The sequence below is a fragment of the Bos indicus x Bos taurus genome, chromosome 25 (assembly GCF_003369695.1).
Source record: "Bos indicus x Bos taurus breed Angus x Brahman F1 hybrid chromosome 25, Bos_hybrid_MaternalHap_v2.0, whole genome shotgun sequence".
Lineage (NCBI taxonomy): Eukaryota > Metazoa > Chordata > Mammalia > Artiodactyla > Bovidae > Bos > Bos indicus x Bos taurus.
In genome coordinates, this window is record NC_040100.1 from 25,638,702 (window position 1) to 25,660,987 (window position 22,286).

Below are 22,286 nucleotides of genomic sequence, written 5' to 3' on the forward strand. Positions count from 1 at the left end.
TTTTGCTCTGTTGCCCCAGATCCAGGAAAACATGCCCATTTGAAAACAAGAGGCAGTTTGCATATGGGGGTGGTAGGGTGGGCAAAAATACCAGCACAGGAAGCGTGGGTTTGAATCTCATCTTTGCTACTTTCTAGCTCTATGACCTATGGCAGCCCACTCCAGTACTCTTGCCTGGAAAATCCCATGGACGGAAGAGCCTGGTGGGCTGCAGTCCATGGGGTCGCTAAGAGTCGGACACGACTAAGCGACTTCACTTTCACTTTTCACTTTCATGCATTGGAGAAGGAAATGGCAACCCACTCCAGTGTTCTTGCTTGGAGAATCCCAGGGATGGGGGAGCCTGGTGGGCTGCCATTTATGGGGTCGCACAGAGTCGGACACGACTGAAGCGACTTAGCAGCAGCAGCAGCAGCTCTATGACCTTGGGCAAAGTATGTATCCTATGGCTACACCTCAGTTTCCCCAGGGACTGTGGGTAAAAATAGACCGTCTCTCATCAGGTTGTTCTGTGTGGTGGAGGCTGAATGGGGTTAAATCATGCAAAGTCCTAATGAGAACATCCCCTGCTGAAGGGTGAACTCTCAGGACAGGCTGACCCTCATCACCACCCTGCGAGCAGGCAGCAGGGACGAGAGGCCTGCAGCCAACTCATTAACTTTATAGACAATTGACTTTGTGCCTTTTGAACCCAGTCATTTTATGTTCCACTCAGCTCCGAGTCTCCTTGGCCTCCTTGGCCCTCCAGCCAGAAATGTAATGACTGTCAAAATTCTCTCTATGACATCACCAGGCAATGTCCGGGGAAGTCTGTGTTCGTAAAATGACTCAAACTAGAGGAACTGTGGCAGGTGGGGGTTGGTTGCTTGCTCTCTAATTGGGTGGGATTTATAGTGTAAATCCGACGGCCTTGAATTTAATATTGCACCATTTTATTGGCACCAAATTGTATTACAGACTCAGTAGCTCTCTCCTAGCCCTTCATCTCTGCAAGACAGAAGCTTCCCTTTGACGGATGTTGGTTTCATTATTCACTACTCTCTTATATCAACAGAGGCTTTGAAAATGGAGATCAGGAAAGAACATTTTCTGGTGAAAAGCTCTTTATCAGTATGGAATTCCTTTGCTGCACTTCTGAAATAGATTGACTTGTTTTCAGTGTCAGTACTGGGCAGTGAACTGGACAGATGTAGTACCTGCTCACAAAAAAACCTCAGGATATATTTAGAAATATAAACATGTAATTCGTAATCACACAAATAGTGAATCACAATTAGGATGGAGCCCATTGATCAGATACTGTTGCTTGCCTACTATGGCAAAGTCTGATGACTGTCTCAGAGCATTTATTCTTTCTTTTCCATAATAATGAAACATTTATTTTTAGCAAGATGCTTTCTATGATAATGACAACATTTCCCAGCCTCCTCTGCTGCTATATGTGGCCATGTACAATTCTGGGACTAATTTATTTTTTAAAAAATATTTATTTATTTGACTGCACCAGGTCTTAGTTATGGCATGCAGGATTTGTTCCCTGACCAGGGATCCAACCTGGGTCCCCTGCATTGGGAGCTTGGAGTCTTAGCCACTGGACCACCAGTGAATTTTCTGGGAACAATTTTAATGTGTGGAGGGATTTCCCCCCCCACACACACACTTGTAAGAAATTTTGAGACACCAGTTGGATGTCCTACAATTCAACTCAGTTCTGACACCTGCCTGGAGACAGTGCTGGATCTCACAGGTTAAGGACTCAGTTTTCCCCTGCCTCTCCCCCATCAGATACCAGTTGCAAGTCCAAGTTATCACCTGTGCTTCTGACTGACTGGCTATGGATCGGATGTTCCAACAACTCCCATCCCCATTTTGGGTTTGGTCAGCTTCCTAGAGCAATTCATGGAACTCAGAGAAAGCTTTTACTCGCCAGAAGTGCCTTATTTAAAAGGCGGTAACTCTGGGACAGCTAGATGGAAGGGATGCACAGGGCAGGGTGTGTGGGCCGGAGCTCCCATGCCCCCTCCCAGCACACCATGCTCTCTGCACCTCCATGTGTTCCTCAGCTGGAAACTCTAAACCCCATCCTTTTGAGTTTTTATGAAGACCTGATTACACAGGCCCTGGTGCTGGGAAAGATTGAAGGCGGGAGAAGAAGGGGACGACAGAGGATGAGATGGTTGGATGGCATCACCGACTCAATGGACATGAGTTTGAGTAGGCTCTGGGAGTTGGTGATGGACAGGGAGGCCTGGCGTGCTGCAGTCCATGGGGTTGCAAAGAGTCAGACATGACTGAGTGACTGAACTGAACTGAACTATTACATAGGCACAATTGATTGAATCATTGGCCGCTAGTGGTTGAGCTCAATCTCCAGCCCCCTCCTCTCCGTGGAGGTCAAGGGGGGGGACCAAACGTTCCATCGCTCTAACCAGGTGGTCGGTTCTGGCAACCAGCTCCCATACTCAGGTGCTTCTAAAAGTCGCCTCGCTGACAACACGGGACACCTTTGCCGCTTCCATCACTTAGGATATTCCAAGGATTTTAGGAGCTCTGTGCCAGAGATGAAGCCCAAATATATATTTCTTATTCTAAGTCACAATATCACACATGTGTCTAAGTCCTGGCCAAGGTAATGTGCAGAAGCAGCACGTGCAATTTTATGTCATGCTCTTAAAAGGAAGAGCATGCCCTCTCTTTGTCCTTCTGCTTTTTCCCGTGGGCTGGAATACAGGCGGGGGTGCACAGAGCAGTCAGGGTAGCGCCTGGGTGTGGTGGGTCAGTGAGATGGAGGCAGTCTGGCTCCCAACCCCGTGACTGTTTCAGGAGAGACAAACTGCTATTTTGCTTCAGGCATGGTCATTTCAGGTTTTTCTGTGACACCAGCAGAACTTACATCCTAATACATTGATCTATCACCCAGTCCCCTTCTTCCTTATTAAGACAGACCCAAATTTATTCAAGGATCAACTCTTAACACAGATGACTGTACCCCTAACTCAGAGGTAAATCCTTGTTAATATAAACCAATCAGGGCAATGGGCCTGGACAAGATGTAATTCTTGGCCTTGACAAGATGCAATTCTAGGCCATGTAAATTGCCAAAAGTTCTCCTGGGGGATTTCTGTGAAATTTTCCTTGTTCTAAAATAGAGATCCAAGGGAGACGGCCACCTCTATAAAGTACCAGGCAGGGTGTTAGATCCGTCTTTTGATGGATGCTATTGTATCTGGTTATGATTCTTGGATCTGTGGCAGTTATTTAGTAACCAGGAGGAGAGCTAGCCTGTAGCTGGAAGGAATCTGATGGCATGACTGAGTCAGTAAACTACGTGAGCCTAGAGCCATTCCACCTTCAGACTTCCAGTTTGTGAGGTGGTAACACGTCCTTGCCAACCCATGGGGACCCAACGCTCTATCAGCCAGTGGGGAAGTGTGGCCAGGTAGTGCCCTGTGGGCACACTCTCACAGAAGAGGGGCAGGAGATGGGAAAGAGCCATCCCTTCAATTGTCTGCCCCCTTTTCTCCCTAGATATTTATGAATAAATCAACTGAACTGGGGTCTTCTGTTACCAGTAACCAAGGACATTTTAACCAAATAGCCTGGTACACAAGGCTGTGACCAGCTCTCCAGTCTTATCTCTCAACATTTCTCTTCTCAGCCCCAAACTTCAGACTTACTGGAATCAAAATCCTGCTTTCATTTCTGCAGGATTCCATACATGAAGGGACTTCTGCGCCGTTGGCTTCCTCCATCCCTTTATCAGGCAATGATCAATTCATCCTCCAGAATCAGCTTAGCAGATGCTTCCCCCAAGGAGACTTCTTACTAGACCCCAGTTTCCCCAGATTCATTCAGCCCTGTCTGCACACCTGGGCCTCAGCCTCGCTTCTTGCCCAGAACAGCCCTTGCCACGACTCACTCCATCCTCACTGTTGGAAAGAACTGGTTCCTGTCACTGCCACCAACCACGGACTTCCTTTGCACGGTGCCGACTGAGGAAAGACTGCCCACCTGTGCTCAGATTAGGCAAGACCCACAGAGACCCTGGCTGCTCTAACAGCCCCATGACACGGTGGGGAAGTGTGGCTAGTGCCCCACGGGCATACTCTCACAGTTGAGGGGCAGGTAATGGGAAGGAGCCATCCCTTCAATTGTCTGACTTTTTCCTCCCAAGGAGATCCAACCAGTCCATCAGTCCTGAATATTTATTGGAAGGACTGATGCTGAAGCTGAAACTCTAATACTTTGGCCACCTGATGTGAAGAACTGACTCGTTTGAAAAGACCCTGATGCTGGGAAAGATTGAAGGCAGGAGGAGAAGGGGACAACAGAGGATGAGATAGTTAGATGGCATCACCAACTCAATGGACATGAGTTTGAGTAAACTCTGGGAGTTGGCGATGGACAGGGAGGCCTGGTGTGCTGCAGTCCCCGGGGTCACAAAGAGTCGGACATGACTGAGCGACTGGACTGAACTGAACTGAAGATATTGTGAAGGGGCTCTGTGCAGCCTCGTTGGTGGCTGAGGAGCCTGTTGTGTTTGCAGCAGTGCTGTGACCAGCTCTGTATGCCTCGTACTCTGTTCCCCTTCCTTCCCTGCTTCACTTCCCCTTTGCCCTCACTCTTGCTTCCTAGGTTTTGCACTCCCAGTAACACATTCATATGCAAGCTATACTCTTAGATTCTGTTTTTCAGGGAACCAGGGTAAAACTCCTCTCCACCCCTGAGTCTGGGTTGCAGGGAACAGACACACTCATATGATCTCAGAGCCCAGTGGGGATAGCAAGTATTTCACAAGTGGGGAGTATTATCAGACTCATGGGAACTGAGGCAGCTGCTCCTAAAACAGGAAGGGGGCCTGGAATTTTATCTGGGCAGCTCTAATTCCCCTGTATCAACTCTGATACCCACCATTCTTGGGTCAGCTGCACTCTCTCCTGACTTCTTACCCTCCTCGGAACTGAAATGGTTTCTGTTTCCTTAAGGCCTCTGCCTGTTCCATCCTTCTGCTTATACACAAAGTGAAGTGAAGTGAATGTCGCTCAGTCATGTCCGACTTTTTGCTACCCCATGGACTATATGGTCCATGGAATTCTCCAGGCCAGAATACTGGAGTGGGTAGCCTTTCCCTTCTCCAGGGGATCTTCCCAACCCACAGGTCAAACCCAGGTCTCCCATATTGCAGGCGATTCTTTACCAGCTGAGCCACAAGGGAAGCCCAAATACACATGGCTTCAGTTTAATTCTGAACTCGGCTTCCTCATGGCTTCTGTGTCCCATTCAGACTCCCCAAGAGAGAAGATAGGTTTGGGTCCCTGGGTCACCATCAAGTACTGGGGGGGACACTGTTGGCAAAGCTGGGTGTCAGGCCCCCATGTTATGGCTGCCCTGGCCCAGTCACTTGAGAGTAAGTGTTCAGACACATTTGCATCAACTTGACTTTCCTGTGATGTTCACCAAAGTGACTGATAGGTGTGTCTCTCGTGTGGGTATTCTGAGCTGTGTGCCATGAGCTGTGTCCAGTACACGGGAGAACCCCCAGGAAAGCTTTAGAAAAACAACAATAGATCATTTATCACAGATACTCTGAGAATCACTGGAAAAGTTGCAGGAAAGGGCTCTGAGCTCAACTTCCAGAAAAGGTTTTGAAGCCACACAGCAGAACCTGGTCAGCACTTGGCAACTGGAGACAACCATAAATTAACCTGCCTTCCCAGAATGTGCCCTTTCTGTGCTACACAGACACACCCGAGAGATATTGCAGGCTCAGTTCCAACCCACTGCAATAAAGCAAATATCACAATAAAGTGAGTCACAAAACTATTTTTGCTTTCCCAGTGCACATAAAAGTTATGTTCACACTATACTGTAGCCTATTAAGTGTGCGATGACATTAGGTCTAAATAAACAATGTATACACCGTAGCTTAAAAATACTTGATTGCTGATCATCATCCTAGCCTTCAGTAAGTCAAAGGAGTAACACCAAATTTAGGATCACAGATCACCATAACAAATATAACAGTAATAATACAGCTTGAGATATTAAGATAATTACCAACATGTGACAGAGATACCAAGTGAGGAAATGCTGTTGAAAAAAAAAGGCACTGATAAACTTGCTCACAGAGTGACCATAAACATTCAATTTGTTTAAAAAAACAAAAAAAAAAAAACCCCAATATCCATGAGGCAAAGTAAAGCAAAGTGCCATAAAAGGTGTGCCTATAAAACCTTTTACAATGTGAAAGGGAGCGAAGCAGAGGGGTTCAGAGTCCAGCTCCAGAGTCAGCCTTACCAGTGGTGTGACTTTCTTATCCTGTCGCTGCCTTGCTCTGCCCGTATGTGAAATGGCATTGATAGCTGGGCTGGTTCTGAGCTTCTCTGCAGAAACCACAGGGCAAGAGCCGAGTCCAGGAGGCACATGGTATTTATCGAAGGGCTCTGGGTACTCGAACCTCAAGCATCTTTGCATAGACATCTTTTCCACAAGCATTTTCACTGCAAAATTAATTGGTCATGAGGCAATCTTGCTGTAAAAGATAAAATAACTGGTTGACAGTTGGGTTTGACTGGCGGCTTTCAACTGGTTGACAGTTGGGTTTCATTTCTCCATTGACACAGAACTGTCCTTCCATCCCGTCAATCTCAGCCCTCATGATGATCTGTACAGGGACGAGCAGGCGTGGCGGTCTTAAAATAGAGGATGATGACAACTATGTATATGGACTTGATAGAAAATATGGTGATAAAATGTACTGCAAGTGTGAAGTAAGAGAGTAAGTCAGAGCATGTACTGTATGGCTCAGTTGGTAAAGACTTGGCCTGCAATGTAGGAGACCCAGGTTCGATCCCTGGGAAGATCCCCTGAAGGAAATGGCAACCCACTCTTATAATCTTGTCTGGGAAATCCCATGGACAGAGGAGCCTGGCAGGCTACAGTCCATGGGGTCTCAAGAGTCGGACACGACTTAGCGACTAAACCACCAGACTGCACTAGAACATGATAACATGTCAGTCTGCAGATCCTTTGGTGATTTGAAGACACAGAGTTGAACCCACACCTTCCGCAGAACTTTGGAACGTCTATCAGGGGACATGTGACAACCTGCCAAGAACAAACAGCTTTCCTAACACGACACAAAGCTCAGGTACAAATATGCATCCTAGTATTTGGAAGCTGATGCCTCTCTTAAAGACAAAAGAAATTTTAGAGAAAAAGCAAAGCTGAACAGGCAGGTGAGACAAAAGCAAAAGAAACCTTTAAAATACTAAGAACAAAAGACTTGGAGGACACATGCTTCAGCTCAGTTCAGTCACTCAGTCATGTCCGACTCTTTGCGACCCCATGGACTGCAGCATGCCAGGCCTCCCTGTCTATCACCAACTCCCAGGGTTTATTCAAACTCATGTCCATTGAGTTGGTGATGCCATCCAACCATCTCATCCTCCGTCATCCCTTTCCCCTCCCACCTTTAATCTTTCCCAGCTTCAGGCTCTTTTCAAATGAGTCAGTTCTTCACATCAGATGACCAAATTTTTGGAGTTTCAGCTTCAGCATTAGTCCTTCCAATGAATATTCAAATTGATTTCCTTTAGGATTGACTGGGTTGATCTCCTTGCTGTCCAGGGGACTCTCAAGAGTCTTCTCCAACACCACAGTTCAAAAGCATCAATTCTTCAGTGCTCAGCTTTCTTTATAGTCCAACTCTCACATCCATACATGACTACTGGAAAAACCATAGCTTTGACTAGATGGACCTTTGTTGGCAAAGTAATGTGTCTACTTTTTAATATGCTGTCTAGGTTGGTCATAACTTTTCTTCCAAGGAGCAAGTGTCGTTTAATTTCATGGCTGCAGTCACCATCTGCAGTGATTTTAGGTACAATCTACAAAATAGAATCAATTATCTGTGAAGTATTGCCATAAATTGACACACATTTTAAATGTATTCAAATACATTTGTATTTTGCCATAAAGTCTTTTAAATTTTGTTATTTATTTCTCATGTTTCATTATTTCCTTTAATGCCCCTTTTTTATTTTTCACTATTTTATCTTTTACAGCAACATTGCCTGAAGGCCAATTAGGTATGCAGTGAAAATGTCTGCAGCAGAAACACCAGACATATTATCAAACACACTGTCCTTTCCCAGCCACCAAAGCCTGATGGGGTGTCACCCTCCTCCCCACTCCAGGCGCCTTCCCTGGGCCCTTCCTGGGAAGTGAGTCACTGCCATTCTTTCTTCACAGGACACACCTCTAGGGAATCAGAAATGTGTATATATATTTGCTGAGCATTAGAAAAAAAAAAAAAAAGAGCGGCCTTTGTCAAAAATTAAACATTAAAGATTTTTAATGAAATAATGGTCAAAAGTTGATGAAACAGTGGCAGTTTTCTGAATCTACCCACACCATGTAGCATTAGTCCGTAAGTAGAGAGCCCCTACTCTTTTACTGCATGTCCCCTTCTGCCTGGCACATTGTATGTTGGGTAATAAATTAAGGAAAAAATGAATTTGTATTTGATCTGAAACATGCAGTAGATTTTTCCAAGGGCAAATTTCCAAAGTCTGTACCTTGAACTCTCTGGAGGAAATGAGCTATGGAAACTGATTATAGGCAGAAAAGATGATAGTAATGGTAATATTCTACAACGCAGGAGATGAGGGAGACATGGGTTCAATCTCTGTATGTGGGAAGATCCCCTGGAGGAGGAAATGGAAACCCACTCCAGTTAAATCCCATGGACCAAGGACCCTGGTGGGCTACAGTCTATAGGGTCACAAGGAGTCAGACATGACCAAGTAACTTAACACACACACACACACACACACACACACACACACACAGAGTAATACAGTACATCATTTACTGAGGGTGGCTCCCCCAAAAGACTTGTCCACATCCTAACCCTGAAACCTGTGAATATGCACTTAATTTAGGGACAAAGGGGCTTCAACACGTGAATTTTGAGGACACACATTTCAGTCTATGGCACCACCCCAGTCCAGGTTAATCATTGCATTCTCTTCTGTGCGTGTGCACAATCGCTCAGTGGTGTCTGACTCTAGCAACCTCATGGACTGCAGCCCACCAGGCTCCTCTGTCCATGGACGTTTCCAGGCAAGAATACTGGAGTGGGTTGCCATTTCCTCCTCCAGGGGCTCTTCCGGTCCAAGAGATTGAACCTGCGTCTCTGGCATCTCCTTGGCAGGCGGATTCTTTACCACTGCATTCTCTTGCTTGGTCACTTCTAGCATAGGACTCAGGGTTATCCCTAGGCATGACATTTGCTGCAACTTTCAGGCAACCAAAATCTTCTTTTCCTTTGCGATGAGGACAAGGTCAAATTAGAGCAGCCAGGGGCCTCTCCAGACAGATTGGCAGAGAGCGCAGCCCACTTAGAAGAAAGCAGAGCTAAGGAGTGGTTTGAGAAAACCTAGATCCAGCCATACTGAAGTATTCTAGGATCTTAAAGGACGTCTCAATTAACCTGACAATAAATGGACAATAAATGCTTTTAAAGCTGCATGTCTGTCACTTGCAACTCAAAGACTCCTGACTTAATAGACTTTGATCTCATGGTTAAAGTTAATAGGAGGTGAAGACAGGTATCTGAGTACAGTTCTGCTTATCTCTGAGAGGCTTTCCTGGGAGGAATCTTGGGGCTTAAGTCAGGAGCCATCCTCTGAGTCCTGATTCCCAGATGACTTTTGAGTTCTGACATTTTTAATATATCTACCCTTGCTCTCCTTTACTGGTGGTGGGAACAAGGAAGGTGTAATGAGTGTAAATAAGTTGTTTAAAAATTATAAGTTCAGATAATTAAATAAATGCTGATAACTTCAGGGAGTGCTCCCTGTTATGAAACAAAAGGATTCCTGGGCTGGGGGGCCAGCGTAGGCCCTGACAAAGGACCCTTCTCAGGAAGGCACGGCCTCCCAGGTCCTGCTTCCCTGGAGCCAGGTGCTGATATTCAAAGCACAGCTCTGCTAAAAGCTGTGTGACCCTGGGCAAGGGCTGAACTTTGTCTGTGCCCTAGTTTCCTCATCTGAAAAATGCGGGAAATAATAGTGCCCCTTTCATAGGAGGACGTGAGGAGCCAGCGTGTGTGACCTGTGTAAAGGCTGTGATTGTCCCTCCAAGGCTGGCTCCTCCTCAATTCCGGCTCTGGGGAACCCACCGTCACCCCCCACAGAGAGCCTCCAGCTTCCGCGGGGCAGCCCCCACATTGTCACTCCCTCACACAGTTTTATTCCTTTTCAGAGCATTTTTCTGCTGTGGACGCCTCCTTTTTTTTTTTTTTTTTTTGTTTTCCTCTTTTAAAAAAGGCCGTTAAGCTTTAGGAAGGGCATCATTAGCCTAATCTATTTCGCCAACTGCCGTTTCACCAGCCCCTGGTCTGCCGGGCACACAGTAGGTGCTCAGGAGGTATCGGTTTGAATAAAGGCCGGCGGCACGCTGGCAGGGGCCGCTTCCGCTCCAGGACCTGCCACGCCACCAACACCCCGCCGCCGCAGCTTGCTGGGGTGAGGGGGGCGGTTTCGGGGGGAGGGCGGGGGGTGGACGGGCTCCTCTGCGCCGTCTCCACCTCCTTCCTTTCAACGTCTCAGTGCAACTCTGTGTGAACACAACTCCAGAAAGCTCCCCGGACAGGCGACCGCCCCGCAATCAGAGCCTTCCTATCTGCCTTCGGGCAGGGAGGACCGGGGAGGCCAGCTGCCAGCGCGTCCCGAAGTCCCTCCCGCCGTCCCGCGTCGCTTGAAGGCGGAGGCCCCGGAGGGGGCCGACCCCGCCCGCCGGCTCGGCGCGCGGTTTCCAGACTCCGGCATTTCCTCCCCGCTAGCTGGCGTGGTCTCGCCTCCCCTCGGAAGAGGAAACTCCTGGGGCCGAGTAACGGGAACAAGCGCGGAGGGGAGCGGCGAGGGACCTCTGAGTCGGTGCCCCGCAGCTCCGGGCGGGCAGCCCCGGGTAGGCGGCGAGCGCGGCGGGACCAGAAGCTGGCCGCGGGCGGGGCGGGGAGGGCCGCCGGGCCGGACGCCGCGCACAGTCGGCACAGGGCGCGGCCGGGAGCCGGGGCGGGCGGGGCCGGCCGCTGCTGGAAGGAGCGCTTGAGCTGGGAGAGGAGGCCGAGCTGGAGGGCGGCTTTCCCCGGCCCGGCGACGGGGGAGCCGCCGCGGAGGCGAAGGAGACCGGGACAGTGGGGTTGCCCGGGCGCTGCGCGCATGCTGGGCCGGGGGCGCCGCCGGGGCTCGCGCCCTGGGCTGCTCCGCCGTCGCTGCCCCCCGCGCCCGGCATGTCGGTGCACTACACCCTCAATCTGCGCGTCTTCTGGCCCCTGGTGACCGGCCTGTGCACCGCCCTCGTGTGCCTCTACCATGTTCTGCGGGGAAACGCGGGTGCCCGAACCGAGCCCCCAGACGGCGCGGACGGCGGCTTCCCGCTGCTCAAGGTGGCGGTCCTACTCCTCCTTGGCTACATCCTCCTGCGCTGTCGCCACGCTGTCCGACAGCGCTTTCTGCCCGGGCCTCCCCGCATGGGGGGCCACTCCACCTTCTCGGCTAAACACTTCCCCGAGCCCAGCCTAGACATCTTGCTGGAGAGTTACTACGAACACGAGGTGCGCCTGTCGCCGCACGTGCTGGGCCACAGCAAGGCACACGTGAGCCGCATTGTGGGCGAGTTGGTGCGGGCTGGCCGTGCCCGAGGGTCCCCAGGCCCCATACCTGGGGGAGCGCTGGCCTTGGCCTTCCGCGGAGACTTCATCCAGGTAGGGAGCGCCTATGAGCAGCATAAAATCCGCCGGCCCGACGGCTTCGACGTGCTCGTGCCGCTGCGCCTCCCTCCCCTGGTGGCGCTGGAGCCTCGGAGCCTGGGCTCAGAGCCCGAGCTGGCTCCAGCCTTCCACGGCTGCTTCGTGTGTGCACTCAAGGCGCCGCCAGGGGCTTCCGGCAGCCACTGGCTCCGGGACTGCAAACCCTTCTCCGACGGCTTCTGCGTGGATGTCCGCGGGCGGCGCCTCCTCTCGGCCACGCTGGTACTGCGCTGGTTCCAGGCGCACCTGCAGCGCTCCCTGGCCACCGTGCGCTACAGCCTGGAGGGGCGTTGTCGGGTCAGCCTGACCCCGGGCGGTCTGGAGCAGCCGCCCACCCTACACATCTTGCCCTGCCGCACCGATTACGGCTGCTGCCGCCTTTCCATGGCCGTGCGACTCATCCCTGCCGTCCATTTGGGCGACAGCGTCTTCCTGGTGGCGCCACCACCGCCACCCTCACCTGCCGGGCCCCTGTCGGAGCTCCCGGAAGGCCTGCGTGCCGATGCCCTGTGGGGGCTGAACACAGCGCGCCAGGAGCAGAAGCTGCTGAGTTGGCTGCAGGAAAGGGCCCCTCCAGGTGCCTGCTACCTCAAGTGCCTGCAGTTGCTTAAAGCTCTGCGAGACCTGGGCGCCCGCGGGCTGGACCCGACGGCCGCCGCGCAGTGGGGACGCATCCTCTCCTCATACGTGCTCAAGTCGGCGCTGCTGGCGGTGCTGCAGCGCGAGGGGGCTCCGGCACCAGGCTGGGACGAGGCGCACCTGGGCGACCGCCTGGAGGAATTAGTGCAGTTCCTCAGGGACTGCCTGCTGCGACGCCGGACGCTCTTCCACTGCGTCCTGGGCCCTGGAGGGGCGGCCACCGAGGTGGGCCCGCTACCCAAGGTACTGCGTGAAGCTGCCCCAGTTGACCTCCTGGCGGCTTTCGACCGGCAGGTTCGGGAACTCGCAGCGGCGCGGTTGCTGTCCACGTGGCGAAGGCTGCCCCAGCTTCTCCGCGCTTATGGCGGTCCCCGCTACCTCGTCAGGTGTCCGCCACCCCGGAGTCAGCGCACCCAAGGGTTCCCTGAAGATGAACCATAAACCCTGTTAGAGCCCCCACCTGGCCCAGTGCTCCTGCAGCCCCACTCCACAGGTGGGGCGGGGATGGCAGTGAAGCCTGTTTAAGTCAAGGAAGATGACCTGCAGAAGGGGTTGGAATATTCAGAGCAGTGGCATCTGGCAGCTTAAACATCACCCCGGCTCCACCATCCAGATAATCATGGCATCTTCACACCCACCAGAGTGTCCTGGATGAGCTATGGAAAGACAGCCACCATGGGCAACTGAGAGTTGGTCCAAATGTTGGTTTGTGTGGAATGATTCTGTAGAAAGATTTAGCTTTTAGGGAGGTTCAATAAAGCAAGAACTAGCTGCAGAAAAAGTTCCCTCTGCCAGTTATTTAGAAGATCTCTCTTGCCCCCCAGTTTAAAGAAGCTAATGGTTTTTGTTTTTGTTTTGTTTTTTACATAACTACTTGGTAGGTCCTGGTTTCCTGGTTGTCTTTTTAAAAATCTGGACCTTTCTCTACAACTGGAACTGTAATTCATGTTCTGAGGTAGTTTCCACTGTTCAGATAAATATTAAGGTCTTTTTAAAGGGTTCCATCAAGGGTGTTTGACAGGATTGTGAAGGATTAAGTCACAGGTGTTGAGCCTCAGTCAAGAGCTGGTTAGCGAAACTTTCAGAGCAAACAGCACTTTATTGATCAGTTCTTTCATTTTGGGGTAATTGCTAGTGCCACGTGTGGCATTGGAAAGGGAGGCCAGTTACATTTGCTATGAAGGGAGGTGCAGTCTTGAAAAGCAGGCTTGCTCAACACAGCTCCAGGCAGGCGCTGGGATGAGCGCTCATCAGCCCCTGCTGTGAGCCATGCTCAGGGCGGAGTGACAATGCTTCAGACAGCACTGGTGAGGGCAGAAAACATGTTGAGTCTCGAAAAAGATGAAGTTCACTCTGCCTAGCAAGGTGACTCGCCAGGGCTTGCTGCTGGCTAGAGGGAGAAACCTGTTTTTGTTTGTTCATTTTTGTTTTAAAGTCTTTTTAGCAAACTCCTTTTCTTTCTGAGTTTAATGAGATAGTGAAGAGGCAGTGCCTGCTCTCAGCCAATCTCAGTGATCCTTCGTGGTTGGGACGTTTTGCTCTGATTGCCTAAGCAGCCTTTTAGCGGCCCAAAGGCCACCTTTGAGAAGCAGTTGGTTCAGCACAGGTCTTGCGATGCATTTCACTTAGAGTTCAGCATCTCTGGGCTCTATGCTTGAAGATCAGTTATTTCTCAGTCCGTCAACAGGAGAAAGACAGCAGGGGAGGGCAAGCTAAGGGGAGATGGAGGGAGACAGCCCTTGTCAGCTGTACCCTCTTTCTTCTCTTTGAGCATAAACATCACCAGGCTGAGTGTATTTTGCAGGCCGTCCATTCTGAAATCCCTCTGTCCTCCCAATTTTCTAATAGCTCTCAATTGCATCAGTCAACATGAAACTCACTTGACGTTTAGAATGGGCCATCATCTGCTGAATAGAAAATACAACCAGTTCCAGTGATACACTTTAGGTTTTTTAACTTTTTCTTTTTTTAACAGAGACTTTTAAAGGTAAAACTTGGAAGACAGAAGTAGTCACGTGAATTGGGCCATTGTTTAATTTCTGAGCTATTTGGAGGGAACTTTTAAAACTTTTTAGGGGCCCTACTTGGCCACTGTGGGGAAATCGTTGTGAATAGATGACTTATAGGGAATCCTTCTCATCAGAACTGCAGAGATTTCTTAGTCCTTTGCAACCTTGGACTACAAGAGAAACAGTTGCAAATGTTGTGCTGTCTCTTTGGGGTTGCGCTGGGGACGTTTCCCCTGGATACCACAAAGTCATTCCTAGTTTTTGAGGTCAGTGTTAGGTCGTAAGGTACTGCATTTAGCAAAGGAATCAGTCTACCAACTTCCTGCAAAGATATAAACTGCACAGTGTTTTTTTTTTTTTAATTACTTTTTAAATAAATTTCAAGAGTAAGTAGATCTTTATATAAATATATATTTATAATGTTTCCATACTCAGCTACAATTTCCCCTGTAGTTGGAATAGGGGAAAGCGAGGCTATTGGGGGTGGGTATTATAAAGCTTTAAAAGCTGAATTTTCCAAATATTTCTAGTTAAGTTGATAGGTTCCTTTTTCGAATAGCATTTTGATGTTTGAATCTAGTAACACACTTAACTGTTCTTGTAGTTTCTTTGTTTTGTTTTTTTTTTTTAGGTTAATTACCCAAAGCCTCATCCATCCTCAAGATTTTTAAATTTTATTTTTTTTAATTAATGGGGCGTTGTGTTTGTGAATTTTTAAACTATTAATGTTTTATTTAAATGCCATGCTGAACAATTGTTCTCTGTACATGGTAACCAAAAACTTGGAGATTTCGATCAATTTTGATCAATGTTTAGTAATCCAAAACATGTACTGTGTACAAACGAAATAATATGGCATGTTAGCCAGGTGTGATGGTTGCCCATGGCACTTAAATTAAGCTCAATTCTCTATTTTATTAGGGCTCCATCATGTCCTTGATCTGAAATATATACATTTTTGGTGTATACTTGGTACTGGAGATTCATAAATGCAAATATTCTCATTCCAGAAGGCTCAAAATTGTTCATGCTCTGAAAAAAAAGATTAACTGTCCAGCCAGTGTCTGAAGAAAATATTTTGGGGAGATGACTCAGCCTTTTTGCCGTAAGACACACTTTAGTAACTCCCACTGACCAGTCTTGGGAGCCATGTCGAAACGCTTGTGGGCTGAGAGACGGAGATTTTTTTTTTTTTTTGCAAAATGAAACTGAAGCTGAAAGAAGGGAAAATGTGAGCGAACGAAGAGAAATCTGAAGATTTCAGGAAGGAGGACTTAAGATGGATGTGAAAGGAAGAGCTGGGCAGAAGAATTCACTCCATGGGGTGAAATCACATGAGGGTGTGAGAGAGGTTTGGGTTAGGAAACACGTTGTTTAGATATGTGCTATTTCAAACCAGGGGTCGCAAACTCAGCAGCCTGCAGAAGCAAGACAGGGAGGTAAATAGGGGAGGGGTGGGGGGGTACTCTGCCCATCTTCATGGGGCACATTGCTCAGTTCTATGCAGGGAAGAGGGTAGGGTGCGGCTGGAAATAAAAAAGGTCAGGATTGTTTTTTAAAAAGGAAGCTTTCTGATTTTTAAACAACATAATTTTAAAAAATCCAGAACACATGTGGGCCAAAAATACATTTGGATGAGCCTGGGGGCTACCAGTTTGCGATCCCTGCCTTACACAGTTAACCCCTCAAGTATGAATAAGGTTATATTTATTGTTATGGGTATGATGTTGTACTATGTGGTTGGGGGTGATATTTCAAGTCTACTTTCTCTCTCAGAACTAAGCTTTATTGTAGAAACAAATCCCCCAAATTAACACTGCCACAGGTAACACTTAACTTAAAATTCCCAGGAGGATTCTCCATCCTAGAGCCGAAAGAGTCAGACTGGATATCAGGCCCCTGGGGACCAGCTCTTGGCATTTCCTTCGTGGTGAGTTGGGCCTGAATTCCTTGGCTCTATCAGAGTCTGCAGATGAGTAATCAGGAAGGATTGTAGAATAACTTGTTTCTTCTTTATTTGTGTGTTATTCTTATTTTTAAATTAAGTTTTGTTTTTTAGTCGTTTCCTAGCCTTTGGGATGATAGTTGGTGGCAGTGAACACCAGAGAAGCATGCCAGGGCCTCCCTGCCAAGCTTCTTAGGCTTGTTACCAGCCCCACTATTAAGAGCACTGTTCTGATCAGATGTTCCTATCTCTTTCGGACTCAATGGCTCCCACCAAAAGTGACATCCTAGCTGGAGGAATTAAACTAATAGCTTTCCAAAGTGTTTCCTTTAGCCTCAAGAAGTCAGTCACTTTTTCTATAAAATGTGGCTTTTGACCTTGATGATGATTTAATTGATCATATACATGGGGAGGAAGATTATTATTATCCCTCCCCAGTGGTGGAAAAAATAAACTTCATGGACATTTCCATTATCCCTTGGGAGGGAAAAAAGTTCAGTGTTATCATTGTGGCATTTGTTAATTTTTTTTTTTTAATTGCTTGTCTGTTTCCTAGACACTACTGTTAATTTTTTTTATACTTTCATAGCACATGATTCAGTGGGAATAGAGCAAGTATACGTTGGGAGAGGATGAAGATATATGTGATCATCTGTACAGAGAGAATGGACTAAAACGTGCAGCTAAATCACATGTAATCTCGTTTTTTAAGTATCAGATATTCAGGAATATTGTGAGCACCGTTTACTTTTTTTTTTAAGTGCCTTGATTCAGTCACTTGACTTTAAAACATTCCTCTTATTTTATTGTTATTTTTAGTGTGGATTTTGACCCTAAACTGTGTATTATGATGCTGTCTATCGGCTGCGGTCATAGCATATGTTTTGTTCCAATAACAGAGACCAAAGAGGTGATCAGATATGGTTCAGCTGCTACAGTTGTGTGATTAAAAGGTGCTTTAATCACACCAAATTCCCATGGTCCAAACAGTCGAGGCCAGCCATTTGTTTTCTATTTCAGGTTGAAGTAAATTTGCACTTTTAATCATATGGGTCATTGGGGACGTTGTTCTTTCATACTTTGCTTTATTAATAAAGGAACTTATAGAAACCTCTGGACTGAATATCAGATTTAGAGAGAGTTCTCATATTCCGGGAGGGTAGCGTGTGGCTATAATGGCTTGTGATTCCTTACACAGGCCACCTGCTTTCAGCGAGTGGGTGTATGGGACGCTTTTCCACATAGCAAAGCTGGGACATTGTACAGAATTGACATCGTGCACAGGTGGGGAAGGATGCCAGTTCATGGCTCTGTGGGCAGCGTGGGGTCTTGCCTTCAAGTAACTTTTTTAGCAAGAAGCTTCTGGCCCTGTCCCTCCTCTCTGCCTCCCACCTCCACCCGCCTCTACCCTCAGTTCGCCTCTCACACACCAAACACAACTCAAGTCTTGGCCTGTGGCTAATTTGTAGCTTAAGAATTTTGCCCAGAAATTTCTTAGCGCCCCCCCACCCCCACCCCAGGCCCTCTCCAAATGGTAAACATTAGCTAATAAGAAAAACCACCAGGCTTTGTGAGAGATGGAATCTCAGAGGCCGCTAGGACTCTTCAAAGTCTTTAGAACCAGGTGGAAGTTGGCTAGTTAAACAGTGGTTGTGTAGAACACTTGCCTAAGGGAAAGGGGTGTGTTTTGATTAGTTTTCAGCAGTTAGTTCTTGGGTGGCTCCTGTCCCCAGGGGGTGAGGACATACAGAGGTAACAGATAGGGTCTCTCTCATGAATTCACAAGATGCCGTGAGAGGCAGTCACTTAAAGAAGTCATTTCCATGCAGTGTGGTGGGTGCTAGGTGGGAGGAGGGCCTGGGTGCACAGAAGAAGTTTCAGGGAGGGCTGCTTGAACGAAGCGATTTGCAGTTGAGATCCAAAGATAGACAGGAATTCGCTGATTAAAGGGAGTTGGGCTGGAGAGCAAAGCTTCAGACACAGAGGTGACAGGAGCAGTCAGTTTGGCTGGAAAGTGAGGGTGGGTGGGAGCAAGGGGGCTCCAGGGGCAAAGGATGAGGTGGGAGAGGTAGGAAGGCACCAGGGCACAGGGGCTTCGGAAGCCTGAGCTTCTCAAACTGCATTGTGCAAACCACCTGGGCATCTTGTTTGAATGTAAGTTCTTAATTCCACAGGTCTGGGTGCAACCTGAAAGCCCACTTTCCTCACAGATGATGGCTAAGCTGCTGATGCAGGCACTGCACTTTGATTGCAAGGTCGGAAACCACACTGAAAGTCTGGACTGACCCCCAAGATACTGGCAATCCACCTTAGGCAGGAATGGCAGGGTCACATTTGAGTTTGACTCACTCTGAATTGCAAGGCAGAGAATGAAGAGGGTGGCAATTCATCCGTTTTTATAAATAAAGTTTTATGGGAACACGGCCATACACATTCATGTACATACCGTCTCTGGCTGCTTCCATTCTCCATCAGCAGGGTTGAGAATTGCAACACAGCACTGAAAAGAATCACTCTCTGGCCTCTTACAAAAAACGCTGGCTGGAAGTCATCCGATGCTGCAGCGGTCCAAGCCAGGCAGAGGGGTGGGGACAGAGACACAAGTTATTCTGAAGACAGACCAGTGTCACGTTCAGGCCAGGGCTTTATCTTCAAGAGGCCTGTCTTCAAGTCTTGCGTCTTGTTCTTCTCCTCTGTGTGTCTGCAAGTTATCCAATCCTGTCTGAACCTCAATTCCCTCATCTGTAAAATGGTATTAGTAATAGAACCTCCCTCATAGGAGTGAGTGAGATTAACTTGATTGTGTCTATAAAGGACTTGCCACATATTCAGCACCCAGTGTGGAACTAATTATTGAATGGAATTTCCCTTTAGTCTGTCTCCAACTTCTTCGTCTGCTCCCTTTGGGCTCATTCTTCCTCCTCAGCAGGGTCCACCTGGCCATATTTCTGCTCCCAGATTTTGTTCTTCCTGCTCCTGGATGCCCATGGTGTTCCCCTCTAGGGAAAGCTGTTACTCAGGTACCATGGTAGCCTGCTTATAAAAGTCGCCCCTGTTCTCCAAAGCTCCCTATCCCTCGGCCCCTGGCGAAGTGACTGCATTCTCTGCCATCCAGAAGGAAGCCTTTTCACCCACCGCTTGAAACTGGAACAGCTTTGTGACTTTAGTCAGTAGAATGTGGTAGAAGGGGCATTTTGCTAATTCCCAGCCTAGGCCTGTCTGGTTCCAGTTGTTCTCTTGGAACATGTGAATGACTGGCCTGCTGGGGAATGAGGGACCATGTGGCCCTGTCGCCAGAGGTGACCGCCACCTTCAAGATGTGATGGAGGCCATTCCAGATGAGCTTTCCCTTCCCGCCCACAACCAAGCAGACAACAGAATGACTGAAGCAATTGACCAGCCGAGCCCAGCCACCAGCCCAGATCAGCAAGACTGCCCAGCTGGCCTATAGCCACCAAGCAAAACTGAACACGTTGTTTTAAGCTGCTGAGTTAGTGGTAGTTTGTAGCTTAGCAATACCTGAATGAGTTGGAAGCTAAAAAAAAAAAAAAAAATTGGGAAAGAGGGGCTGCCAGTGGAGTAAACAGGCAGCCTTGACTTTTATGCATTTGACCTTCAGACAGCCAGACTTTGCTAGAAACCACCTTCCCACAGTGAATCCAGGTTTCCCTCATCTGCTGAAGCCCAGTGAGGGTGGGCTGAGTCGTGGCAGTGTCACCGTCTTTTGGGGGGCATGTTTACACGGTTGTTTGTGTCCCTGCATTTGCCCTCCTCTCGGAAAAGCAAATGGAAGCTGGAAAATGCAAATGTTGATTCAGGTGACAACATGCTGTAGGTCTCAAAAGTAACGCAACTGACACTCATTCAGTGTCCCCTCATGATTAAGCTTCAGCTTCAGTCAGATGCTGGCTGGTGTTGAACTTTGGGGTGGTATGTTCAATTGTAAAGGAAAAAACAATAACAGTGATAAAAAGCATGTTGGGAAACTATCACGTAGGAAGACATTTGGCCACAACCTATAAAAACTTAACCTATTGTGACTTAAATTATTTTTTCTCATCATCTAGAAGCCTGGAGGTAGGCAGCCAGGAGTTCAGGGAATCAGGGACCCAGGCATCTCTTTGCTCTGCCATTCTGGATATTTTCACTTTTATCCTCATTCCTGTTCTTCAAGCTGCCACAATGGCTACTTCAGCCACGGAGAAGAGAGCCTGGGTTAAGGAAGGCAGTAGACTTCCCTGACATCTCATTGGCCAGAATGGTGTCATATGACCACTCTTAGCTGCAAGGGAAGCTGGAAACAGCCTGGCATTTAGCAGCCCTGAGCAAAATATGAAAGAAGGATGGGTATTAGTGAACAAATAAGATTCTGACACAGAAATGCTAGAAACAAATAGCAGAAGATTGTGTCAATGAAATGAGAAGTAGCTGGGGAACATATAATTCCATAATTATATAATCTATGCCCATCTGGAGGCCTGCTGCTGCTGCTAAGTCGCTTTAGTAGTGTCCAACTCTGTGCGACCCCATGGACGGCAGCCCACTAGGCCCCCCTGTCCCTGGGATTCTCCAGGCAAGAACACTGCAGTGGGTTGCCATTGCCTTCTCCAATGCATGAAAGTGAAAAGTGCATATAATAAAGGTCATAAATATTAGAATTGAGTGAGTGCATGAGAGTTGCTCAGTCGTATCTGACTCTTTGCGACCCTATGGACTGTAGCCTGCCAGGCTCCTTTGTCCATGGAATTCTCCAGGCAAGAATACTGGAGTGGGTTGCCATTTCCTTCTCCAATTAGGATAGAAGTCCCAGCTTTACCATTCCCTGCTTATAATCTTTTAGACAAGTCCATCAACTTGTCTGAACATCAGTTTCCTCATTTGCAAAATGAGGTTGATAATCCCTCCTTTTATTGGCTTATTGGAAGAATCAAAGAGTAATGCATGTGGGATTGAGAAATACTACCAAATGTTAGCTACTGTATCCTAGGAGTGGTACCCCAGGAAGGTGAATCCATATCTTAAGGGAGGGGGCCACCCTGAGGCATTCTGCCCAGAGCCTCCCCAATTCCAAACTTCTGCATTGGTGGTTTGGTGGTAGAATTCTTGCCTCCCCATCATCAAGCTTCCTTGATGATGTGAGTGCACTTGTGAATATTTGTTATACATATTCCTAGAAAAGAGGACATCCAGTGAGAGATCCATCCATACCTATATCTCTTTCTTCTGAATTGTGTCATCTTCTAAGGCTTCTCCCCACTTCATTCCTTAAATGAAATTTGAGTCCTGGTGGAAAGCTCTGGCTAGTAGTTCTCAGGCCTGGCCCTGGCTACACAAGGGGCTTTGTAAAATTATCCACACTCAGGACTCCATCCTGACCCAGTGATATCAGAGACTCCCCCAGGTGCAGCCCAGGCACGGATACAACTCTGCGGATGATTCTAGAATGCAGCCAGGGTTGTGAACCACTGACTTGGGTCAGATGGCTCCTCTGAAACCTTTCAGTAGAGCAACTGGGATCTCCCCACCAGCTACTGTGGAGCCACCAGCTGGTATCTGTGAGGCTTGCTTTGTGACAGAGATAGGCAGCTGAAAGGGTGGAGGTGGTGGTGCGGGAATAAAACCCAAGGACAGAACTCTACGACTGGAATGTACAAGGCAGAATATCACTAAACGGGCACAGGATTTAACGCCACTAGCAGTTCCCTTTATCTACAACCCCAGGGATATGGAAATATTTTTTAAAAAGGCATCAGAGTCACCCTGAAACTTCTCGCGAAGAAATGCCTCTTTAATAGAAGGGATAGTTCCCTCATCCTCTTTGTCTTCTAGCCTGGAGAGAGCATACATCATACACAGCCTGCGTTCACAAAATGCT

At 48.1% G+C, this 22,286-nt stretch overlaps 1 protein-coding gene across 1 annotated transcript; it reads left to right on the forward strand.

The window, feature by feature from the left end:
- Window positions 1–11,232: 11,232 nt before the first annotated feature.
- ITPRIPL2 (ITPRIP like 2) lies at window positions 11,233–17,521 on the forward strand. Its single transcript, XM_027527149.1, has one exon. It carries the CDS (start codon window positions 11,300–11,302, stop codon window positions 12,896–12,898), a length of 1,599 nt encoding a protein of 532 aa, XP_027382950.1. The 5' UTR covers window positions 11,233–11,299; the 3' UTR covers window positions 12,899–17,521.
- Window positions 17,522–22,286: the final 4,765 nt, after the last annotated feature.